General features: G+C 39.9%; 2 protein-coding genes across 4 annotated transcripts; one reads left to right on the top strand and one right to left on the bottom strand.

Annotated features, from left to right (window-relative positions):
• Positions 1-910: 910 nt before the first annotated feature.
• mpzl2b (myelin protein zero-like 2b) lies at positions 911-11266 on the bottom strand. 2 transcript variants are annotated; one of them, XM_005471996.4, is made up of 5 exons: positions 7763-7978; positions 4369-4538; positions 3959-4172; positions 3177-3339; positions 911-2386 (listed from the first exon to the last, which is right to left on the bottom strand). In XM_005471996.4, the coding sequence occupies exons 1-5, from the start codon at positions 7821-7823 to the stop codon at positions 2251-2253; spliced, it is 744 nt and encodes a 247-aa protein (XP_005472053.1). In that variant the 5' UTR covers positions 7824-7978; the 3' UTR covers positions 911-2250. The 2 variants fall into 2 exon arrangements, with proteins under 2 accessions (XP_005472053.1, XP_025766831.1); XM_025911046.1 differs by lacking the exon at positions 7763-7978 and adding an exon at positions 11137-11266 and having other exon boundaries at positions 912-2386.
• Positions 11115-17267, top strand: pafah1b2 (platelet-activating factor acetylhydrolase 1b, catalytic subunit 2). Of its 2 annotated transcripts, XM_003456858.5 has the most exons (7): positions 11115-11257; positions 11432-11555; positions 11970-12051; positions 13102-13191; positions 13391-13507; positions 13933-14055; positions 14762-17267. In XM_003456858.5, exons 3-7 carry the CDS (start codon positions 11971-11973, stop codon positions 15038-15040), a joined length of 690 nt encoding a protein of 229 aa, XP_003456906.1. In that variant the 5' UTR covers positions 11115-11257; positions 11432-11555; position 11970; the 3' UTR covers positions 15041-17267. The 2 variants fall into 2 exon arrangements, with proteins under 2 accessions (XP_003456906.1, XP_025766834.1); XM_025911049.1 differs by lacking the exon at positions 11115-11257 and having other exon boundaries at positions 11407-11575.
• The last annotated feature ends 7024 nt before the right edge of the window (positions 17268-24291 follow it).

The following is a 24291-nucleotide window of genomic DNA, read 5'->3' as shown; positions in this document are numbered from 1 at the left end:
CAGTCTCGATATGTTTGGCCACAATGACTTTATCTGACGTCGGCAGTGGGAAAAGACGGGAACTATTTACCCAGCAGAGAATCCAACTAGAGTTCAAAACATTTGCACCCGTTTGATACCCAACTTAGCCACTAAACTGTCATATCACACCAAAACATTATTTTTTTAATGAGAGGTAAGTTAATCTCTCACAGCAAAAACAGCACAGCAATTTTATGTGGTTCTGTGATTGTCAAATATGGTACACTTACACGGATCTAATGACAAAGAATAAAGTAAAGTGGTTCAGCGAGTTGTTTTCAATGATAACAAATACACCGCACAATATAAAATGAAAAAATGAATCGGTAGGGAGACAGATGGGGTTTTTTGACAAGCTTGGACAATTCCAGGCAAGTTCCTGCATGTCCCAGTCTTTCCACCCCGCCTTAGTAACTAATATTGTTCCAGCAACTCGAGTTAGGTTTATCGTAGGACAGATATGAACAGAACAGGTAACAAATGGACAACGTAATTCAATTTCAGGAATATAAAAAAATGAGCATTCAAGTTACCAGTGATGTGTTCCACGTCTGTTTGATGTTTTTGTGAATTTATGCTCTCTGTGAGCAGTGTCAAAGTAAAGTCACCAATATCCTTTCAATAACTGTCCCAGTGAGAGTGTTTCAAATTATTTGAAGACACAGAAAACATCAAAGTGACTTTCCAGCACAAACTGTAAGCTGCAATCAACTGTTTTAGGGCAGAGTGACTTACAGTAACTCAGTGTCATGTGGACACACACACTGAGGAGTGGCTGGCAGTTGGTATGTTGCATTCTCTCCCACGCTACTGAGCTGTTAATATCGAGCCTCTCTGTACACACACTGATCCCTTCTATGATTAAAACAAAACAAAACTTCATTCAAAAGTCGCTGAACAGAAAATTTTATTTTACACTTTTTATACAAAAAACAGAACACAAACTTGCTAGTTGTCCGTGAAGTTAACAGCAGTCATTGCTCATAAACCTGTTGGTGAACTTTCAGAAAGAAATCTATGCAGACACACATTTTTGTGGCAGCAGCACAGATAAGCACTTTCTACACTGGCAAAGGGGAAGTGTTAGCAATGAAACATTTTACTAGGGCCTACGCTTTACACATCTACAGTTCAATTATTTAACAGTAAACATTCATGGACACCCCAGAAGGGCAATACATGTCCAGTTTTTGAGTAGAAATCCCCAATGAGATTACACAAACAACAAAGCAACATAGCGATCATAAACAGTACAATGAACAAGTCTGGCATTTATTTGTCCCAGTTATTAAAAAATGAAATGACAACTCAACACATTTCAGACATCGGTGCCTGTATACTGGAGTATGTATGTGGAGTACTGAAATAGTTGTGTAAGTTCTTTATTCGTGCAGAAAAAGCTGGAATCAGTCAGCTTTGGTTGGTGCATCACATTGGGAAGTGGAAATAATTTGTAATAGTTAAAAAGGAGTGAGCTTAGCCAACTGTTGTAACCTGCACATGATTTCTGTTTAAGGCTAGGAGCTTAACACGCTTGATTTTCTCAGCTGAAATGTCATTGGTCGAGATTTGCTGTCTGCAAATGCAAGCTTTTTGGCAAGGAAGAAAAAAAAAGCTCAGTTTATCCACAGACAGTATAAAACATGGAAGTGCTTTGAGGCAAAAAAAAGAAAGAAAGAAAAGAAGAAAGAAAAAGGAAAAAAAAGAAGAAGCTGTATGAAAGAGTCTTAAAAACAAACCAGCATTGTCAACAAGTCAACGTTTCCTTGTTTTGGATTTTTTTTCCAAATAAATAAAAGCTTTAACTTATTTGCAAATCACTGCTTTTCTCAGTTTTTACTCACGTTTTACAATATCACAACTTTGTTTGTTTTTTAAGAAGTGGGCAGATATTTGGAAGCACAATGCTATATTTGCACAAAACTGATTGGGAACTACTTTATCATTTACTGTAATGTGCAGTATGCCGTAATATGAAAAAGCAGAATAAATTACAAAGTGGGAGCTCACAACATTTTCATGACTGTACAGATGAGCTTTACCTGATTTGCCCGCTGTACACTTCAATGGGGGGGGGGTCCAGAGGTGCACGGAGAGAGTCCTTCAGAAAAAGTTTTTGCTTTTTATTGGCGGTCACAAAACTTTCTGAATGCATCACATCCACATGATCAGCCCAACAAAGTTGTGTGAATGAACAATGAAAAGGCTACTCAAGAAAAATGCATCTATCTAATCATCATCGTCGTCGTCATCATCGTCGTCGTCGTCGTCATCATCTCCACTGCTGGGCTCAGACTCTTCGTCGTCTGAACTAACCTCTTTTTTCTCCTTCAACCCTGTCAGATGCACTGCCTCCTCGGGTTTGCTGAAGCACCCCCACCAAACAGTCACACACAAACACAGATGCAATGAGAAGAACTATTTGTGGGATACTGGCTTCAATCAAAAGGGAAGCAAATATACAAAAGACACTGGTTTACCTCAGCAAAAAAAATATACAGAAAAGGAGACACCCAGAAGATTTTGCCCAGACAGCTTTTATCTGCCAAAGCTGTAACGTAACCCATTAGCAGCAGACAGCAGAGCGCATTTAACTCAGTTCACTGCAGCAGTATCAGATTTTCTTTATGTTGAAGACTGTGTACAATTACCTCAAAAAGCTGCTCTAGTTAAAATTTACATCTATAAAATTTACAATAAAATAAGCTGTGATTGAAAGATGCTAACTAAATGGTAAAATGCTAAAGATTATACAGAAAAACAGCTTCACTCATTCAGTTAGAACTGCTGCTGTGAACAAGTATTAATAACCACCATTATAAAAACCAACCATGATTACAATTCATAACCGACATTTAAAAAATTCTGTTACAAAGTATTCAGTAGTCACAATCAGGACCAACTTTGTAAAAAAAAAGTCTCAATAGTATATACACACATACAAAAGTGTACAGACTGGAACGGGTGTTTGAGCTCTAATACTGAAATAACTGAATAAAAAAAAAAAATACATTAATATTCAAGATGTTAACGACAGAGGAAAAACATAGAAGAAGATGCCCTTATCCTTATTAGTCATCTCCTCCAGCAAAATCAACCCAACAGCCAACCAGAGTCCACACCAGTCCCCAAAGACAGAGTTCTCTGGCCCTCACCACACAGTTGAGTCTTTGAAATCGTGCTCGTGCAGCTCAATGTCATTTTCCCTCCTCCTTTTCTTGTAGAACTTCACTGCCACAAAGATAGTGAGAATGAGCAGGATTACACCACAGGCACCTCCAACTACGATCGCCAGGAAACTTATCTCAGAGAGGGACACTAGGAGCAAGAATGAAGACAACAAAGTAAAGATGAATGAGCGATCCAGTGGTTAATCACACTGTCCTGCTTCATTCAATCACATGGCACATACTAAAATGTTCTCTATTTATTTTAAGTGTTTCTTTTTACTCGCTGTAGTGCTTCTGATAACGATGCGATGAATGAGTCAAACTTTTACTCTCAAAAGTAACAGAGTCGTCATATATGCAACGCATCAGTCTTTAAAAGACTTATTCTAATATATACACATACAAATGTCACAAGTGCCCTACAAACTACTGACCATCGTTTGAAGTTACTGCAATGAAATTTTGGCCAAATGGACCAGCCTGCTGTATTTTTCTGTCTTTGAATTCAGCCCTCTGTGGATTAATCATTTTAATTTCCATGAAACGATGCAGGATCTTTTCGCTCCTAGCACATCATCCAGTCCAGATCAGAAAAGATATCGAGCATGACTTTTTCGATCATTGTGACCTGATGTTTTCAAAGTCTTCCTTTATTTGTTTTTAGCAGTTTAGCAGATTGTTTAGCAGATAAACTGTGTAGCAAATCATAAATTATATAATTCAATCCACGAGGTGTTATTTTTGGTATTGAGGTCCAATAGTCTAACCTTTGTTGACCACTCTGAGGTTGATCTCTCCAATATTGCCTAGAACATCTGGAAGGTTTCTCACGTGGCAGCTGTAGGTGCCATTAAAAGTTGGATTCACGTTCTTGAGAGTGATGGAAGCATCTTTTCTCATGATATCTCCCGACCACAATACGTGCCCTTTGAACTGCGGAGACGTTGGAGGGTGAGGCGTTTCATCCTGGTAGTAAAACAGCTGCCACATACATTACAGAAAATGACAAAAGAAAAGGAAGTGCAGAAATAGAAAATATTAACACACACTGGAAACTCTAAGCATATAAAACTAGAAGCTAATACAAGACTGAAATTGAGAGGAAGAAATTAGGTATTATTTGAAAGTCTTATGGACTGAATTTCATTACATTTTAAAAAATCTATTTTATACTCACAGACTCGCCAGGTTTTGAATTCAGGGGTTGGAAGTTCCAGGATACTGTGACAGAATGTGGAGTCACCGGATGAGTACTACTGAAGGTGCAGCTTAGTTTCACATCCGTCCCGTTGACTGCTTCCATTTCCTTCTCCGTTCTAATTTCGATCCCAGTAACATCCCGCACACCTGAAATAAACACGACCAAATGAGAACAATCAAGATTCAAGTTAGTAGTTCAAACTGCCCATTTCATTAACCGCAGGAATGTCCTTGACACACCATGTCATGTGCCTCAGAACTTTACTGCCTTTCAATATAAAATGTGAGTTTGTTACTTTCTTATGGCAACGACATGACGATCTATTCCACAGGCACTGCTTGAACCTATGTGACCTGACTGTGGTTTTACATGTCTGCCAGTACAACAACGAACACAGCAAATTGTAATTTAACAACATCTGTACTTGCACACCTACTATGAGGTTAGTGTTAATCTACCTCAAGATCTGCTAATTGGAGCCCTTTTAGGGAACTTTTAGAACAACCTGATGATAATGAATTACAATAGTCCAGCCTGGAAGTAATAAACACATTAGGATGTTTCAGATTTTAGTGATATGGTGCAGATGAAAAATGGAAGTTTCAGAGACTTCCAGCACCAGTAAGACACAGGATTTCTTTGCATCTCTGCGCAACTTACTGAAACTAAGCTGACTTAAAGAGAAAAAATGAAAACTAATTGGAAAAAAAAGTATTGGGATCACACATCAGACAACCCTGCAGTCAGAGGTTAGTGCAAGTTTCCTGTTTAAAAGTAAGAATCCCACAGCAAACCTGGATTTTTTTAAATTAATACTAAAGATGTTTTCTAAAATGTTGAATAGATTCCTGCTCACATGTCAGATATAGAGATGACTTTGTATGATCAAACACTGTCCAGCTCACATATCACACGTTAGTTAAACAAGAATGCAAAATCCATGTATGGCTTAGATTTACATTCGAAACACAGAAGAAAATGCCAACAGCAGCTGGTTCAACTGGATTTTGGCGTCAGTTGCTCAGAATGACATGCGAAAAGGAAGATGAGTGACTGGCATTCTTAAAAACAGTCAGACAACATGCAGAGAAACACAGTGAAACAAAAGGAAGCCACAATAAAGGTAAATGTTGGTCCCAGACATATTTTGCTGTTGAGGTGAGTATTCAACATTAAGGTGAGCAAATCCCAGCAAAATACATACAAAATGTTGCTAATGCTGAGAGACACACACACACACACACACACACACACACTATGCAATATGAAGGTTTGGCATCCATCATGAGCAGCACAAACATGCTGTACTTAATTTGAATGTATATGTTTGAACTTCTTCCAGAATAAATTAAATATCGTTTTTATAGTCTTTTGCACAAAGTCTTTGTATTGCAGACAGCTGCAGCTATGTATACATATTTATATATTTATTTTTAAAATATATTATGTCATTTTATATAGAAAGTTGGGGCTCTGACTTCTTCTTTTATATAAACTGTTCTTATACAAGAAGCTTTTTCACAGTGTTTGGCTTTCGATTGTAAAAATTACAGCTGTTGCTGAAGCCTTTAAATAGTAATTCTCAAATGTCTACAGTCAAACCGACACATTGCATGTACGGCATGTTGATTTTTCTTTTTTAAATATCCACAAAAAAGTTTAACTATTGTATTTTATACCTCAACTAACAACAGAAAAATACACAAACATAAGAACACTGCTGACAGCTTGTTTGGAGACTGTTACTCTTCCTTCTTTAACAAATAAATAGTAATGAAATTACTTGCATGGATTAAGGCATGAATTGTGGATAGTAATGGTATGTGTGGGCATATATAGCCACTGGGCACTTCATCAGGTACAGCTTACTAATACTAAGGTGTACCTTGCTGGACCCCCTTTTGCCTTCACAGCTGTGTTTATTCTTTGCTGCATAGATTCTACAATCTCAGAGATTTTGGTCCATATTGACACGACAGCATCGCACAGTTGCTGCAGATTTGTCAGCTGCATATGCGTGATGATCTCCTCTTCCAGCACATCCCAAAGATGGATTCAGATTTAGTGACTGTGGAGGCTGTTAGGTACAGTGAACTCATTGTAGTTCGACCCTCCCGGCACTACAAGCTGTACATTTTCGTGCCCCACCCCCCCTCCATCCCTTCCTTTTTCAATTCATTCACTTCTCATTGGTACACCGGGATTTGCCTGGCCTGAGAGTCGCTGCCAGTCAACTCTCAGGCTTTCCCCAAACCACAGCCTCAATTTATGCTCAAGCCATCTGCCATTATCTGCTAGAAATGCTGTGAAACCTAAAGTGGGGATGTGGTCCTAGCTAGTGAATTGTTATTTTCAAGAAAACAGTTTGAGATCAGTTTGAGAAGCAGCCATCAGGAGATGAGTGCTGTGGTCATATAAAGGGATGAACATGGTCACCAACAATACTGTGGTGTTTAAACGACGCTCCGTTAGTACTAAGGGGCCAAAAGTGCGCAAAGAAATTCTTTCTTTCATACCATTAAACCACCACAAGGCTGAATCACTGATAAAAAGCAGAACGGATCCATGCTTTCATGTTGTTTAAGTCGAATACCATCTGAATGGTCACAGCAGAAATCGAGGCTCATCATACCCGTCTGTATTTTGTTGTCCCATTTTAGTGAGGCTGTGCAACTTGTAGCCTCAGTTTACTGATCTTAGCTGACAGGAGTGTCACACAGTGTGGTATTCTGCTGCTGCTGCCCATCTGCTTCAAGGTTTGATGTGTTGTGCATTCAGAGATGCTCTTCTGCACAGCTTGGTTGTAACAAGTGGTTATTTTAAGTTACTGTTGCCTTCATATAAACTTAAGGTAGTGGCCCATTATTCTCCTCTGACGGATATTAGATATGCCTTCTTTTTCAGACCAATGCAGTTTCTGAGATAGACCAGCCTGTCTGGTCTAAGCATTTCAAAAATGCCACTTTCACGGTCACGTTTCTTCCCGTTTTTTAGTTTAATTGCTTTAATCTGCTGCCATATGATTGACACGATATTTGCGTTAGCAAGCTGCTGAACAGGTGTACCTAATAAAGTGATAGATTATACTTTTAACTGACCTAATACAAAGAAATAATCCATGGCTTCAAATCCAAACACAGTCTTATCAACGCCTGCTACAGGCGGCAGAAACTGGTCGCAGTACACGTAAGTGTACTTTATACTCTGTACTACACCGTGAACGCCCAAAGAATAACACAGGCTTTACAGCTCAGAGGCCAAATAAGTTTCCGAACTTGATTTGTTGTGTTTCGTTTTATTAAACACGGTTGTCTTGTTTGTGAACCACGTTAATAATGCGATGTGCCTCCCGGAAGTTCCTAAAACTCACCTGTCAGGAAGAATCCTCCCAGCAGGAGCAGAGGTAATATCCGACACATACGATCAAACATTTATGCTACCTTAACTCCACCTGATTAATTCCTCTGTATAAATCCCTTCATGAAAGTTTATTAGAGTCCAGATCGCGACTATCGCTGCCAGAGGACCGAGCTGTTTTGTTGGACAGTGAAAACCTCAGCGCACCTGTAGGCGGAGTTTTGCCTATTGCATAACACATGCCCATGCAATTTCACAGCCGCTGAGTCGAAACTTGACACATTTAAAACCCTGCCTTCTTTTTACTCCAGACAGCTGCACCTTTTTCTAAGAGCACATCCAGTTATTTACACAGCTAAATGCGTCAGACACCTAAAACTTACCAACCCGCTATAGAAAACAGTAAATAAGACAACAAAAAACGCCCTGAAGACAAACTGCTTCCTCCAGTCAGTCAAAAACTATCTGAAAATTAATCCCAGCACCCAGAGTTGGAAAGGAAGAGGTATCAGCATTACAGCACTTTGCGTGGAGGGGCTCTTGTCCTATAATATCCCAGCTATTATAGGGCAAGAGGCAGGGTCCAATCTGAACTAACTGAAATCCAAAGAAAATGGTTACAAGTTTGGAAGTGGTCCAATCAGAAGTTACCTCTTTGTGCAATTAAGGTTAGATAGACACATTTACATTTTTACACCATAATACCAAGATTTGCTGTCAAAATGAATACTGAGAGATATTATATTACACAGGCTATCATCATACTTTCGCTCCTTCTCTAGACACCATACACAGTAGCTACATCCAGCTTTTACTTACACATCCAGCTTTTACTTACACATCTATATTATTGCTAATATATATTGTAATATATCTATATCACGGCTAAAGCACTTCTGGATGGATGCAAACTGCATTTCGTTGCCCTGTACCTGTGACATGTGCAATGACAATAAAGTTGAATTCTAATTCTAATTCTACATACAGTCTATGTCCTAGTCTTGTCTTAAAAATGTAGTTATGCTAATACATGCTTAGATGAGTATATAACTTTATAATATAATACAATGTACAGCAGAATCAGAAGCTCTCCAATTAGGTCTGACCAGGCAACTAATGTCATCACAACTGAGTCTGTCTTCCTCCACCCAATGTAATGCGCATGTTGCAGTGGACCTGTGGTCTACACACCAAATCCAAGTAAGACATTCACTATAGCTTTACAAATTATGGTCTGAGATACCAAATGTATCAGTAAATCTGTAAAGAGGATGTCAGTGTTTGTAAAAACCTCATTTTGAGGCTTTATCTATTTACTGATAAATTTGATATCCTTCAGGATTTGTCTTCACAAACAAACAAATACTTACAAAGCTAATCCGATGATAGGTACTGTTCATTTGAGTTTAATTGATGTTTAGCTATTCTTGATTTAAAAAATGACAAAACAATAAATTAAAAAGTTCTGACATTGAGGGAAATTCATAATGGTTTATTTACTTTCAGAGGTCTTCCAGTTATGTTTTAGGAGATAAACGTATTGTATAAAAAATAGCATCTGACAATATGAGTGATAAATGAAATGGAAAACATAAATCCTGGAGATCTGGCATGGCTCAGTTGTACTGTGCGGGGTATTTTAGCTGGTATGGGTGGCTTGGTTTGATCTACTGAAAACTTAAGCAGAGATGTGTAGAGGCTCCATCTGGTGGTTCATTTTGGTGTGAGTTATTTAGAGTAGCGACACTTCTTTCAAACCTTTCATTGAGCTTTCAGGGCACGTCTACACACGCAGAAAAGCAGTGGACTGTTTCAGTTGGTTAACAAACACCGCTGGGCATTTTGCTGGGCAATGTAAGGATTAAGAGGGAAAAGGCATTATAGAAACATAATACAAACAGGAGAAAATAAAGGAAGAACTAAAAGAATTTAAAGAGGTTTTAGTGATGGTAAATCATGTCATATGTGAAATCAAAGTAAAGACAATTTCTGTTTAAATAAATGTCCCAGGATATATTTTTAGCATGTCTTATCTGCCAGTTTGTAAAATGTAAAAGTCAGCCAAACAAAAGCAACCTCAAAGTTTCCCAGGAACAAAGAAAGGCTATTATAAAGATAATTTCTGCTACTGAAAAAGCCACAGGCTCTTCAGGAGTCACGAAGAATGCTTACACTGAAAAAAGAAAATCTGCATTAACAATGACTGAGGCTCGGTTTGTTTAGTCGGAAACTGGAGGTGTTTGAGTCAGTGAGGGACAGGAGGTCACTGAACAAACTGATCATCATGCACAGCCATTGCTCCCGCTCCATTAGCCACACACTAAAGAGACTGCAGAGCCCACTCTCCCTCAGACTCATTCAGCCGCGCTGAACACTTCAAGAAATCACTCCTAGTCTAAACAACTGTACAGCTCTCCTTTTTAGTGACAGGTGAACACACCTGTCAGAACATAGGATTACACAGATATTTCTGTATCAAACCTTCTTGCGGCTGTTTCTTAGATTCATTAATGACATTTATTAAAATGTTTTGTACTCATTTGTGGTAGAATTCTCTTTTGCACAGTCTTAGTCTTGTCTTTTATTTTTTATTCCTAATTTTCTATTTTTGGAAAATGTGAAAGGTAGATAAAGATTAACTGTTTTTTATTATAGTTCTTGTTTTTTCATTAGCTGATATAGAAATCTCTTGGGGGGGGGGTTATTGTTTGTTTTAAACTTCATGTTTTATAGTTACACGACAGCCTGGGCGGTGAGCTACCAGTTTGTTTGTTTTTTTAAGTAATTTTACAAATTTCTTTTTGCTAATATTTAAGCCCAAAAAGTCTTGCTGACAGATGTCTTTTATTTACTACAGTAGGATTTCTATATTATCTAGAAAAAAATTCAACATACTATTGAAATTGCACTTCTTTTTCATATATTAAGATACTTTAGGTACTCAGAGTACAGGTAAACTTACTTACACTAACAGAAAGGGGTGGGGGTTCACTGTTTGTCCCACTTAAGATCAAAGCGGGGTGTATGTGGTGGTGGTCACTGGTGGGCTAGTGGTGGTTTGACATTACTGATGTAAAGCATATTTCCGCCAAATGTAGACCTACGGCCAGAGAGCAGGAATGTTTTATTTCCTGTGTTTTCCACAGTACTAGAATGCAGCATTTGCTCTAACGTGACCGTGATGCATTGCGGTCAGCTGACGCCGGGCTGGGATCAATGAGAGATCACCGTCGCACTCTGAAAACTAAACTGCACGACATACTCAGACATAGGAGTATGTCTTCATGGCTGGCCTTACACTAACTATCACCGTTAAACTATTAGATATAATTTCATTGTCTGCACTGGAAGAAAAATGCGAAGTTGTTCAAACACGCGACCACCTACCCATGATTCCTCGCGGGATCAGCTGTTGCGGTGGTGTGTTTTTGCCCTGCGGTTTCTCCTGAGGAAAAACCTCCCCTCGGTGCTGTGTTTTGGTGTCAGCGACCTCCGCAGATTACAGAAGGTAGCTGTGCCCGGGTTTAGGTCAGGTGCATGATAGCACCGATAAGACTTTGAGCTCGGAAGAATCCACTCTTCCTTCCATCGGTGTTACGGCTGGTGGTGTCGAGCGGGCACTCTTGCCACTGGAACGATCTCTGTGCTTTCCCTCTGACACACCTTTTGTTGTCTCATCTAGCTCGAGGCTGCTAACACTTGCTAGCGAGCATCATACGCGTCGACTCCCTGACAGCGGTGCAGCGAAGCCGGGGAATAAAAAGTTAAGGGTCAACCAGGAGAGCCGACAAGTGACACCCTGCCAGGTAGTTTGTCTTGTAAATAAATAAGTAATTTCATTTAAAAAACATGTTTTTATATGTTTATTTTCTAATTAACGACGAGCACGACAGACGTGTATCAGAGATGCAGCCACAACAGTCTCCAGTCATTAGCAAGCAGCTAACAAGCTAACGTCAGATAAACAGTAGCCTAGCGGAGTTAATGCGATCTGCTCTGTGATCTCTAAACACCCGCACTGAGAGCGAGAGTGGCCTGCAATCCGCATTAGGCCAGTCTGTCTGCTCCCGAAACGTTAAGCCGCTGCATCACCCCGCTGCTTTCTGCTAGGTGGTGCAGATGCTTTCCTCTGTGCCCTGCATCAGCATGACGTCCTTCCCCCTCCTGTAGGTCGCACCATGTTTATTGCCTGTGTAAATAAGCGCTAGGATCTCTTTCAGGATGAGTGGGGATGACGTGAACCCAGCTGCAGTCCCTCAGCCAGTAGAAGATGTTCAAGGAGATGGACGGTGGCTGTCACAGGTATTGTTAGTGTTGTAAACATTCACTCTGTATTATCATGAATACCTCATATCCTTCTCATGTATGGAGGCGGTCTGAATGATGTGCATTATTTATCAAAGATAGTTCCCTTATGTGTTTCCATGGTAATTGTTAGTATTAAGTCGGTGTTTAAATAAAACCAGTTGTATAATTCAATCCAGATGGGATGGCACTTTGGATCTGCACCTATGTGTGGTTTTGATAAGTAGGAGTCTTCTAAATTTTGCACGCTGTCCCCATCAGGAGTTTCTGTGTGACGTTTGGAGTTCTTACGATGGAGAGGAGGCTGGTGCTGTGAGACTTTTATTGCTGAGAACTCTTGCAAAGTAAACTAAAGCTTAGTGTAATATACATTTCTCATGTTATTCGATGCACCACCATAAGACATCGCTTCGATTTGGTGACCTTAGTCTTAGATTATGTTTTTATTTCTAATTCTTAAACACAGATGTTTATGACTGTGCTGCAATCCTGTGAAGCCAGTTAGTGTTGTCAGTTGATGTTTTGATCTTCTTAATAATATTAGTGTCTGAATAAGAATGGATGATAATGTTGATAATATTTATTATATTAGTTATAGGCTCATGATCTGACTCAAAGAAAAGGCCACTAAATAAATGTCAACCATGTGCTCACAATTTTTAGTCACTGAGAAGACTTTGTTTGTTTCAGTGCATCACCTTGTTTGGCTTGTTTAGTGGATCTTTCTAGAAAGTCTGCACAAAGTTAATCCTACCAAAGCTAATAGGGCGGTCACTGAGACAGTCTGCTTTACTCGGAGCTCTCTATCAGATGGGGCACCAGATGCATCTCACCTATAACAAGCTTGAGGGTTTTTAATTTGACTCTGATGGCTCATGAGTGTTATCATACCGCTCAGATTTAGAGAGTCAAAATGCAAAGTTTTACATCAGTGGGCAAGTTCTCAGAATCAAGCAGAGAGGGGTTTATTTTTAATAAATTGAAGATGTTCTTGTATTTATCTGGTCTGTCATGCACTATATCACCAGCTCTCTTGTGTTTTTACAGCATTCAAGGTTTGTACAGGAGTGCAAGGATGCTGAGCCAGATGTGCTCTTTGTGGGGGATTCCATGGTACAACTAATGCATCAGTATGAGGTCAGAGTAAAGTCTTAGAAAACATTGTTAAATTAAACAGGACACATCTGGATGTGATTCATGTGTCTTGAATTGCACAATAAAGACAGCAAATAAAAGTCATACGTTTGTCTTTGCTCACTGTTGATGTTTGTTGATGACGCACTAGTTATCATAATCGACCTGACTCAAATGCAGATTCGTGGTTTTCTGTCCAAAGGTGTGGAGGGAGTTGTTCTCCCCTCTTCACGCGCTCAACTTTGGCGTTGGAGGGGACACCACCTGTAACGTACTGTGGAGGCTGCAGAATGGAGAGCTGGAGAACATTCGCCCCAAGGTGAGACGAGCCCGCTAACAGAAAGGCAGATGAGGACAGTATAATGCGTCCACAGTTTCACATCTCACATACTCTGACCTCTGTGTCTTGAGTTTAGTGACAGTGTTTGGAGAACACTGAAGTGGCAACAGCCTGTATCTGTGTTGAAAGTCTATGAAACTTTGTTGACAGGTGGATTTTTTTAATGTAGATCTTGAGCTCTTTCTTTATAAGTGCAAGTTTCAGTACTGACCTCGGCAGAAGTCAATGCTGTTTAACATCTTTGTTAAACTTGATATTCATCCATTCGGCTTAATTGCTCTAAAAAAACAAAATGTTGATTAATGATGTCGTATCTCATATGTTATGTCATTCGCTTTGATATAAAATCTGCAGGGTTGAACGTGTTTAGCAGAAGTGAATAAATTGTCTGTCCTCTTGTCCAGGTGGTGGTGTTGTGGGTAGGAACCAACAATTATGAGCACACAGCAGAGCAGGTTGCAGGAGGAATTCTTGCCATTGCAGAACTGCTCACTACCCGCCTCCCCAAGGCAAAGATAGTTGTCCTGGTAAGTTTAGTCATATGTTACATCTTATTTTGCTTGTTTGTCTTAAACTCATATTTTGAACTAGAACTTTTAATTATATTGACATTTTTTCCTGAGCAATAACATAAAGCGCTCCTGTTAAAGTTCCTAACATAAAGGCTCTTTAAGGTGGTGATACGCACACAACTTGAATACGATTTCAGGTGACTTCAATAAAATGACTGAGGAGTTGATGCCACAATATAACCAACAGACAGAGGAAAGTTAGTTTCCTATAATTGTGGACACACAGTTTGATGTTAGTTTGTGGTAACAGAAAGTTGTCTGCATACAGATTGGTTGAACATGTGTAGCTAATAAAGTACATGTCTTTTACTCATGTACAAGTCATCGATGTGAGCTCAGAGCTCAGTTTTTTTCTCCTGTTGGATTGGTGTTAAGTCAGTAAGAACATGGTTATAACTCTGGCTGAGCACAGAACTCCCACCATCTGCTATTCAAATCTTGTTTCAGAGGCATCCATCAGGAGATATTTGGCTTAAAAAGAGAGAAGGAAGCTAAAACAGCTTTTTCAGAGGTGCTTAAGGAGTGTTTTGAACAGTGAATCATGTAGAGCTTGTCTTGTAGAGTCCAAGAATAAAAATATGGCGCTTGAAATGAGCATGATATGTCTCCTTTAATATAATAATCTCAATAAATGAGTTGGCGCTGTTTCTGTGGTCCTCAGGGTTTGTTGCCTCGAGGGGAACGACCCAACCCACTCAGGGAGAAGAACGCTGCTGTTAACGCTCACCTGCGCTCCTGGCTGCCGCGGCTGAGCCAGGCTCAGCTCTTGGATGTGAGCAGGGAGTTCGTCCACTCCGATGGAACCATCAGCACTCAGGACATGTTTGACTTCCTTCATCTTACTTCAGCAGGTTACGACTCTGTGGCCAAGCCCCTCAGTGACCTGCTGCTGCAGATTCTTGAGGAGACGCCAGAGGAGAGACGAGCATCGCTGGTTTGAGGGCTACGGCCACGAAGCACACTTCTCCAGAGGCATGTCTCATCTGCTGCTGCTGCAGTGGCTGAGACATGCCCCTGGTACCTGAAGGAGGAAGGGCTCACGCTCAGGGGGATGAAGAAACCTGATGTGAGTGGGCCCACGTGGCGTGTGAGATCACATTCTTGAACAGAGGGTTGGGTGTGGGAGAGGTGGTGAAGCGGGAGAGAGACCTCATTACCGACGTAGACACTGTGATTGCAGTAGTAATGTGAAACGGATTCACCAAGGTCGTGCAACTCTTAATTTTAGACTAGATTTAATGAGATCATGAGGGACTGCAGTGGCACGTGCACTCAAATTAATCTCGGCCCGTGGATAAAACGAGTGTTTTGTCCCTCACCTGTACTGCAGGAACACAAACCACCATCTAATTTATTCCTTCATGTTTTAATATCCACAAAACAATTCCTTGGCAAGTGTCTCTGTCAAACACATGTCCGTGCTCATCGTGCACTAAGCTGGCAGAACCTTAGTCAACATTGGACAATGTTATGAGTGTGGCCAGTACACCAAAGAGTGGTGGTTTCCAACTCAGAGGGGGTCCAAATCCTTCCCTTGAAGGTACTAATAAACTTTCATTAGTCAGTTTTTAGTATAAAAAGATATTTCTACTACACTTAAATCTCTTCAATGTCATTAAATCTCCCAAAAATCATAAAGAATCAATCAAGTTACCCCTCAACAGTCCACAAGATGAAAAGCCACTGCTGCAGAGAAGATGGCGCTGAGATGCACACTATGTTTACCAGTGAGCAGTATCTAAAAGAACTAACTCTTTTTTGCTTAATGTGTAACACTGCAATGCATAGAGCATATTAAATCACTCTAATAGTTTTGTCAAACAACTACTCTGCGAAGCGAGAGCACTTAGTTTATTTAATGTTCACTTTTGAACTCGATGTGTAACTATTGTTTGAAACTGTTAATCACTATGAAATGTATCACTGCTTAATTCACTGCTACACACACACACACACACACACACACACACACACACACGTGCGCGCGCAGATTAAAATTATTCTGGTTCCTGTGTTGCACAAGTGTTCAGCTCGAGCCACATCTTGCTGTTCGCTTCATGCTCGTTTGAAACTGAGCCTCAGCTTAAATGTAAAAAGGCTTCTCTGTTATATTACTCAGTCAGTGAATGTCACACATTGCTACATATTCATTAGTGAGATTTATGCTGCTCGATCCACTTCTCTGGTAATCTGTAGGTCTTCCAAAATACCTCCAACCTCTCTGCTAAAGTACGAAGCTTCTGTCCGAGCTAGCAGTAGTGTTTACATTGTGTTTGTGGAATAACGTCATTAATCAGATTATTTGAATGTCTTTAAAATAGGTTATATGCATAAAATGTGCTGCTTTTCTGCAACAGTATACTTGATTTTGTTTGTCTTATAAAGCAAATTAAGAAGATTGGAGAAAACCAGTGGCTGTCCTGCTTTTGTTTTTTTCTTTTTAAAGTATTTCTGATCATGAGTAATTCCTGAGTCAGGCTGATTGATGTGCTACATACTGCAGTTATCCAAATGTTCATACTCAGACTCTCAGACCGGCTCTCTCTCCCTCTCCCTGCTTTACACCTAGATGTACCGTAATCTCTCCTCCTCACTTCTCGCCTCTTTACTTGTGGCCCGTCGTGTTTGTGGTTGACCTTTGCCCGACCCTGCCATCCTAACTTACTTCTCTACATGGTGTAGTTATTGAATATTTTTTGGGGGGATAAAGTGTAGCCACATGGTTAAGCTTAAGTACTATAATCATGCTAACTACTATAAAGCATCACAGGCCATGTAAAGAAAACCTTTTGTCTGTGAGCTTGCTGCAGCCGCCTGTTCTACACTGTTTGCGGCTGAGAGTCTGCTGTCGAGCATCGAGACGTCAAACGTTACTGCTGTCTTAAGTTCTGCACATTTGTGTGACGTGTTGAATATAAATGGTGTACGTGTGCGTGCCTTAAGCGTTCATGAGGGCGGGTGTGTACAGTGTGTCCGGTACCGGATTGTGTGAGTGTCATGAAATGACCCAGGTTGTATATAAGACATGAAGTTGTTGGGGAAGAATGATGTTTGTAGGCTGGAGTCTGTTTGCTGTGACACAGTATTTGCACTGTTCTGGCTTATTGTCATGTTATTGAGGTAAAGCATTCCAATAAATAATAAAATAATAAAAAACAAGGACCTAATCATGCTTTGTTTTTGGTTTTTTGTCTTTGACATCAGCAAATAATGATTTATTTTGTAAAATAAGAAGAGGAAACCTGAATTTGAGGGGCTGGATTCGCTGTATTTTTCAGTGCTGTGTGTAAGTGTTACACAGCAACAAAGGGAGCCATTTAATCAGAGTACCAAATTGAGAAAGACGCTAATAAGGCTCACTGCTTGTTCCTTGGCTCCATAGAGTTTCTCAATGCTTAATTAGTTTGCTTTCACCAAGTTTATCCCCCTAATGTAACAATTCGACAGCACTTGGTTGCAGTGTGGACTCATTAAACAGATTAGGTGCACTGCTCAACTGTGACTGTGCGCACGTTACATTTTTCTCCCGCCTTGATTATTGTAACTCACTTTTCACTTGCGTCTCAGTCCTCCATAGTCACAGCTGTTCTTGCATCCGTTCACTGGCTTCCAGTGAAATTCAGAATCCACTTTAAGATCCCGATGTTAACATAAAACGCTGTTCATGGACAGAGCTTCTGGGACCTTCTTGGAAGTTATATTTGTCACAATTTTTGCTGCCCTCTTGGCCTGATCTCGCTTGAAAAACACGTTTTTAATGTCACTGAGACTTTATACCCCGATAAATAAATAAAGAATGTATGAAAGTCACTTTGCCAACAACAGCTTTTACCTTGTGAATGTGTTTTTCCGGCTCAAAATGACTTCATGTTATTCATGAACGATATGAGAGATGACAGATTACAGGCCAACAAGTCCTTTATAACGGTTTCAATTCCTGCAGTAATTTTCTGGCAAATGCCGGGAATTATTTTTTGGCAGACGATCACTTTTTGGCACAACGCCGGCCTCTCCCATCCTCTAACCAGGGTCTCCTAGCTGTCCTTGCTCTGATTTTATTGCTTAGCCTTTCCTTAATCTTTTCCCCTTTATTTTGGGCCATAGTTTGTCGCTATTTGTGTGTATGTTGGAATGAATGTCTGATCGTAAAGTTGATAATGTGTCTGTCTGGTGGAATGTGGATGTTTATCTTGAATGTGTGGCTTTTATTCAGACTGTGAAGCATTTTGTAACTGTGTTTTGAAAAGTACAAATAAACTTATTATTATTCTTTTAAATAACCTAAAGTAGACCTCGTGTTATGAGTGCTGGATAGACGTTGTTTCTTTCTGTCAGAGGCACGAGCTTTTCCTGTTGACAGGTTTTGTTTTATTTTTTTAATTTTGTGGATCAGTGAAAAATGAAAATAAACACATGTACACCCTGTCTACAGGCCACTTAGTCTAAATATCCCCTTAATGTTTTTGTAACTCTAAAAGCCAGCCATGTAGACCCAGGATAAATATTGCAATTTTCCTTCTGTCAACACACTGTTTGAACGTGGGAAATGATAACTTTGTAATCCCAGCAGGCATCAGCGGAAACACCCTGATGTAATCTGCTCCTGGTCTTTTGTGCGGTTCCTGCTCTGCTCACCTCTGCCCCAGATTTCATCTTATCTATGACCCTGTGTTTTAAAGGTTTGTAATGTTATGCAAGGTGGAATGATCGGTGCAGCAGATGAAACACGCTGCTGGCTATCAAACCAATAGATCATCTCCCTCAGACAATAAACAGCTCTCACAAACAGCCACAGAGGCTCATTTATCATGACAGTGGTTCCCAAGTTTTTATAGCATGCCCTCCTTCATAAGCCAAAAATTGCAGCCCAGATTTGTGTTTTCCCCACATAAATCATATTTATTCAACTTACAGCAGCCTGACTCGTTATTTTCGGCTGCAGTGACTCTATAACCCAGCAGGGGACACTGCCGCCTAGTTCAGGAAATTACTTGTGCTAGACAGACATGCCTGTGACTCCATTCATTGATAAAAAAAAAAAAAAAAACCCCAAGCAAACAAAAAAAACATGCAATTGATTTCAAAAGTTTTGCAGTTGTATTTTTTTTTATGATTCCCACCCTGCAACTTCCCCCCTGCAAATCCCCACGAAGGTGTTGTGAAACATGAATTTGCTCATTCCTTTAAAAAAAAAAAAAAGTTGCTCTATTTCCAGCCTGAATTGGTCATATTTCACTCATGGGGTTCTGTTTCTTTCATCATACAATGTGACTTGCATTTGGTGTATGATGGGTCTCATATGTTGTTGTTGTGCTGAGACCTTTGTGAAGTAAAAAGTTAAGATCTTCCTGTCACATGTCACAATCAGATTATGTCGTTTCAGAGGAAATGAAATGCAGAAGCTGTTATGATAAAAGCAGAAATTCAAACAACCCAAAAAGTCCCTGTAATAAATTGTTTGTGGTTGCTTTAGCTACAGAGCAACTATTTACATCAGAAGGTGTGTGTGTGTGTGTGTGTGTGTGTGTCTGGATTGTTTCTCATTGGCTTCCTGCCTGTGGTAGTATCCTCTATCAACCAGCTGAGGACCCACGTGAGCTCACTCTCCAAAACCAGTCATGTCAGCTTCAATTAGGCCTGCATACCTCTCCAGCGAGAGCACACCTTCACAGAAACAGAGTCAGGTAAAACACTGCTGATTGATTAGGCGATGAAGTGCGGGGGGAGTCTTGGCAGGTTAAATAACAATCAGTCAATCAATCAATATTTGACTGCACTTTCTGAGCTTTCAGCTCATCCCTTTCTCCCCTCACAGCTTTGTTTTCCTCTCAAAGGGATTTGAACTGAGGACTGACCTTTCAGCTCTCAGCCCTCTGCCTCAAACCACCAACAGGGGAAAACACCTGCCTCCTAATTTATGTTACACAACATCTGACCCAAATTCATTCAGTGCCACCACATGAAGAACAAACACCACATGCAGCGATACCACAGCACCTTCCTCTGCGGTTTCTGATGCCATATTCATGCCAATGACTCGTTTACTTGTATTTCTAGGGAAGCTACGCTGGAGGTAATGTTCATAAGTGATGTGACATCCTATCCTTAACCATTCATTTATAATCTAAAATTGCAGTCTCCAGCTGAGTCCCCACTGTTATTTTGCCTTTCTGCATTTGGAAAACCACAGTTGTGGTTGCATGTGGATATAAAGAGTCAATGCAACAAAATAAATGTTAACGTTGCTCTGTGAAATGCTCACGGTGCAATAAATACACACCATATTTCTCATAAATTTCCTCTAGAGCCGCATAAAAAAAGTTTTTTTACTCACACTGAGCCTTCCAAATGGCCTTTCTGCTCTTTGACCAGGTTATTAAATAATCCTCCTATATTCACTTATTTTTTACAATGCACCTCTTCTTTACTCTCTGGATCCTAAAATGAATTCAGCAGGTCTTTGGTCTGGAAAGGCCTTTTAGCTGAGGCCATCATCCTTTGACTGTAGCCTTTTGTGCTGTCATTCAATGACCTCACACTGCCACACAGAGTGCAAGAAGCATATCAATACTTTCGATTTCACCTAATGTCTGTAACCTTTATAAAAATATATATATTATAGATATATATAAATATGTTATTATATATATTAAAAGCTACTCTCTCTACCTATAGTGTGTTCTAAGTTAATGTTTCTAAACCTGCGCTTGTCTATAAAACGTCCGTCTCTTTTATTTTTTCACACAGCTCTTGCTTGTTCTCTCTTTTTGATGAGATTTATTCTCCAGCACTGTGACTTTTGAAAAGAAGGCGTCACTCGTAACCTCTCACGTCCCTTCCTGACATTGTGTACAAATCAAACTCGCCCACAAAGCGCATTAAAATTTCATCCCCTCTCATTTATGGCAGGACATCTATTGCAAAAGCCATTATTATTGTCAAAATAAAAATAAATTGAGTTCAAACTTTCCCCTAAATGAAAATACATATCTACAAACAATGCCTATCATAACACAACTGATCCACTCATGGGTAAACATATAAATCAGCTGTCAACTTTTTGGTTTGTGGAAGTTTGGAACTTAAAAAAAAGTTTCTATGTGTATCCAGTGTGCTAGAATTAAACTGCATAGTTGTACAGATAGTTAGGTTATCAGATTATAGTTCGAATTTTCATTATTGTTAGATTAGATCTCTGAAGGGTTTAGAAATAAATGGAGTTCATCTGTGATGACGATGGGAACACCTTAAATGAAACAGCAGTGAAGGGATTGTGTGCAAACTGGGGAAGCTATCAGAGGTTTGCCACATGATTGCTGCAGATAAAATAATTCATGATATGATATAATTACAATATGAATAGACATTTTTGAAAGAAATAAATTCACTTTTTTTGCTTTTGGTTTTATTTCCTTTACAGACAAAAAAATGAAGGTGGAAGTTGGTAATTCTGTCAATTAGTTATGTATGTAGTAGTTATTTGTGTATGGTGTCAATACTTGATTTAAAAAAAAAACAAAGAACCTAACAGTGAGACTTAAAATGTCCCTGCATGAATTCATTCCTTTGACTCAGAAGAGTATGTTGTGTTTATGATGTTTCTATGAGAACGTCAGGGCAGTGTCGCCCATTTTTCATTTTGTATTTTAAAAACATGATGTCAAATTTCCAGTTTAGGCCCATTCACACTGTATCCCAGGGGTGGGGGAACTCCAGGCCTCAAGGGCCAGTGTCCTGCAGGTTTTAGATGTGTCCCGGATCCAACACAGCTGTTTAAATGGCTAAATTACCTTCTCAACATGTCTTGAAGTTCTCCAGAGGCCTGGTAATAAACTAATCATTTGATTCAGGTGTGTTGAACCAGGGTGATGTCTAAAACCTGCAATTTTCATTCAAATACATACAACATAGCTAAGAAACAGACAAACCACTGTCTTGAACTTTCTTGAAGGAGGCCATAACAGCTTGTGTTCCTGATTGTGAAGAGGACTCTGTGAAACCGAGCACACAGAGCAGCCAGTAGTAGTCACTAGTGCTGCAAAAAGCATGCAATCCCTCACTGGTTTCTCACTGTTCACTTTAGACAAGCCAGAAGTCCTACTGTCATGGACTGAAGCCAGGGCTCTGCAATGGTGTGCAACAACTTTTCCACTGCGTCACTCAGTGTCCCTCCTAACTGACTTTACTAACATTAGCATTAGTTCTAGCCTAATAATCAGACTGAAAGGCCGTTTGAGTTACATGGATCTTCAGGTTTGGGCCAGATGGCTTTCAGTCTGACTGGTTCTTGCTTGCATGTTTAGGCCTTATAGAAATTAAACAGAAGTTACTCATTGTGTCATGACATCTTAATGCAATGTTGTAATACTTCTTCTTGAGACACCGCTGAATAAATAAATGCTGAAACTTGCATAGTTAAGCGGTTCCCAAACTTTTAAATGACCTTTTGGTGTAATGGAATCAGCCCTTTCCTGCAGCCACTGGAGCGAGGGGGGCTTTATTCCCAACCCTTATGTGCCTTACCCAGCAGCACTGCAGTGGCTGAATAAGGGGAAGGAGGTGTTACATCAGCTTTCCCTGTCACATTTTCCCAGCTGGTCCAAAGATTCAAACTGGCATCTCTCCAGTCAAAAAAAGTAGCTTCTCTAATCTCAAGGCGATCATAATCCGCCCTGTTATGCCCCTCCATGGCAGCAAAGTACATTCCACTGCGGTGAGCCCAGTGATGTCAGTGTTTCACACTTTCATCAAAACCTTGATGGGAATGAAAGACCTTCTATCAAAAAAGGCTGCGCACCACTACTCTCTTTCAAATTAGCTGAAGAAAAAAAGAAAAAAAAAGACTGCAACTATGAGAAAAAAAAAAACAGGAAGAGCTGAGTGACGTGTGTTTTTGTTTGTTTGTGGAATAATTCAAATGTAACAGATGGGTTTTTCAGGTTCACTAATTTCAGCTGCCTTTCAGCACTGCGGGTCAGAAACTATGTTTTGCCTCAAACTGCTATTTAAATCTATGTAAATAGTTACACAAGCACCTCCCTGGAAGTAAAACAGTTCAACCACTGTGTTTAGCTCCACTGTTGTGGAGTGATGCTCCTCACTCAGGGATCATTATGCATAAAAAAAGGGCAAGTGTGTTTTTCCTGTTTCGGGTTTAGTTACACAAATCAAGTTACACCCAGTTTAAATAACTTGTTCTGGTCCCACCACCACAGAGTTTCTGCACATGTTATACACACAGTTTCAATCTGTGAAACCTCAAGGCACCGTGTTTACCACGACTTTCTAAAACAGTTGGAAAAATAAATCATTAACTAATCATTAGTTATGTAAAAGAGAAGATTAGGCAGCAAAAGCAAGGAGTAAAAGTGTATACATACATGTGCCTGGCACTTTTTTAAGTAAACCTTGCCAGTACTGTGTTGAAACCCCCTTTTACCTTCTGAACTGCCTCAATTCTTCATGGCACAGATTCAACAAGGTTCCCACCCTACCACTGAAATGTCTCAGCAGAAATCAAGACTCATCAGACCAGCAACTTTTTCCACTTTTTCCATGTGATTGCCTAATGAGAGATAGTTAAGTAAATGAGCAGTTGAGCAGGTGTACCTGGTAAAGAGGTCGGGGAGTGTAGATATTCAGTCAATAAAGGAGCTTAGCACAGATGAAAAGGTACCAAATGGGCACTGAATCCACACATTAACTTTGGTAAAGTTTTTGCCCCTTCAAACAGCAACATATACAGTAGAATACCTGTCATGTGTTGCAATGGCCAAAAAAGAAAACCCCCAAAACTTGCTTGTTATATCAGTGGATGCTGCAAATAAACTTGGCCTCATGTTGTGAGACTCAAGAGTTCATTGGTGCTGATCTGGCACTAACACCCCACGCGTGTCTGCTAGTGTTGAAATAAATATTAGTTTTGAAATCATAAACACATCTTGACTCTTATAACAGTCTGGGCTTTGGCAGAGATAACAGCTGCTGTCAGACTGACGCTAATGGGCCACAGCTTCATCGACAGCGGAGTGAGCTCTATTAGTAGTATTAAGTTGCTTGCTAACTTCAAAGTCATCAATTTTCTCAGTCTAATGCTTTTATTGTGAAAATCAGTCACTATAAAAACATAAGTACACGTTGCTCTCTGATGGATAACCTACAGTATTGTTTTCTTTGCTCCACACTGATTCC

This window comes from Oreochromis niloticus, linkage group LG10, assembly GCF_001858045.2.
Source record: "Oreochromis niloticus isolate F11D_XX linkage group LG10, O_niloticus_UMD_NMBU, whole genome shotgun sequence".
In the NCBI taxonomy this organism is placed as follows: Eukaryota; Metazoa; Chordata; class Actinopteri; order Cichliformes; family Cichlidae; genus Oreochromis; species Oreochromis niloticus.
The sequence above is the reverse complement of the archived record's forward strand: the minus strand, read 5'-3'. Positions and strand labels throughout refer to the sequence as shown.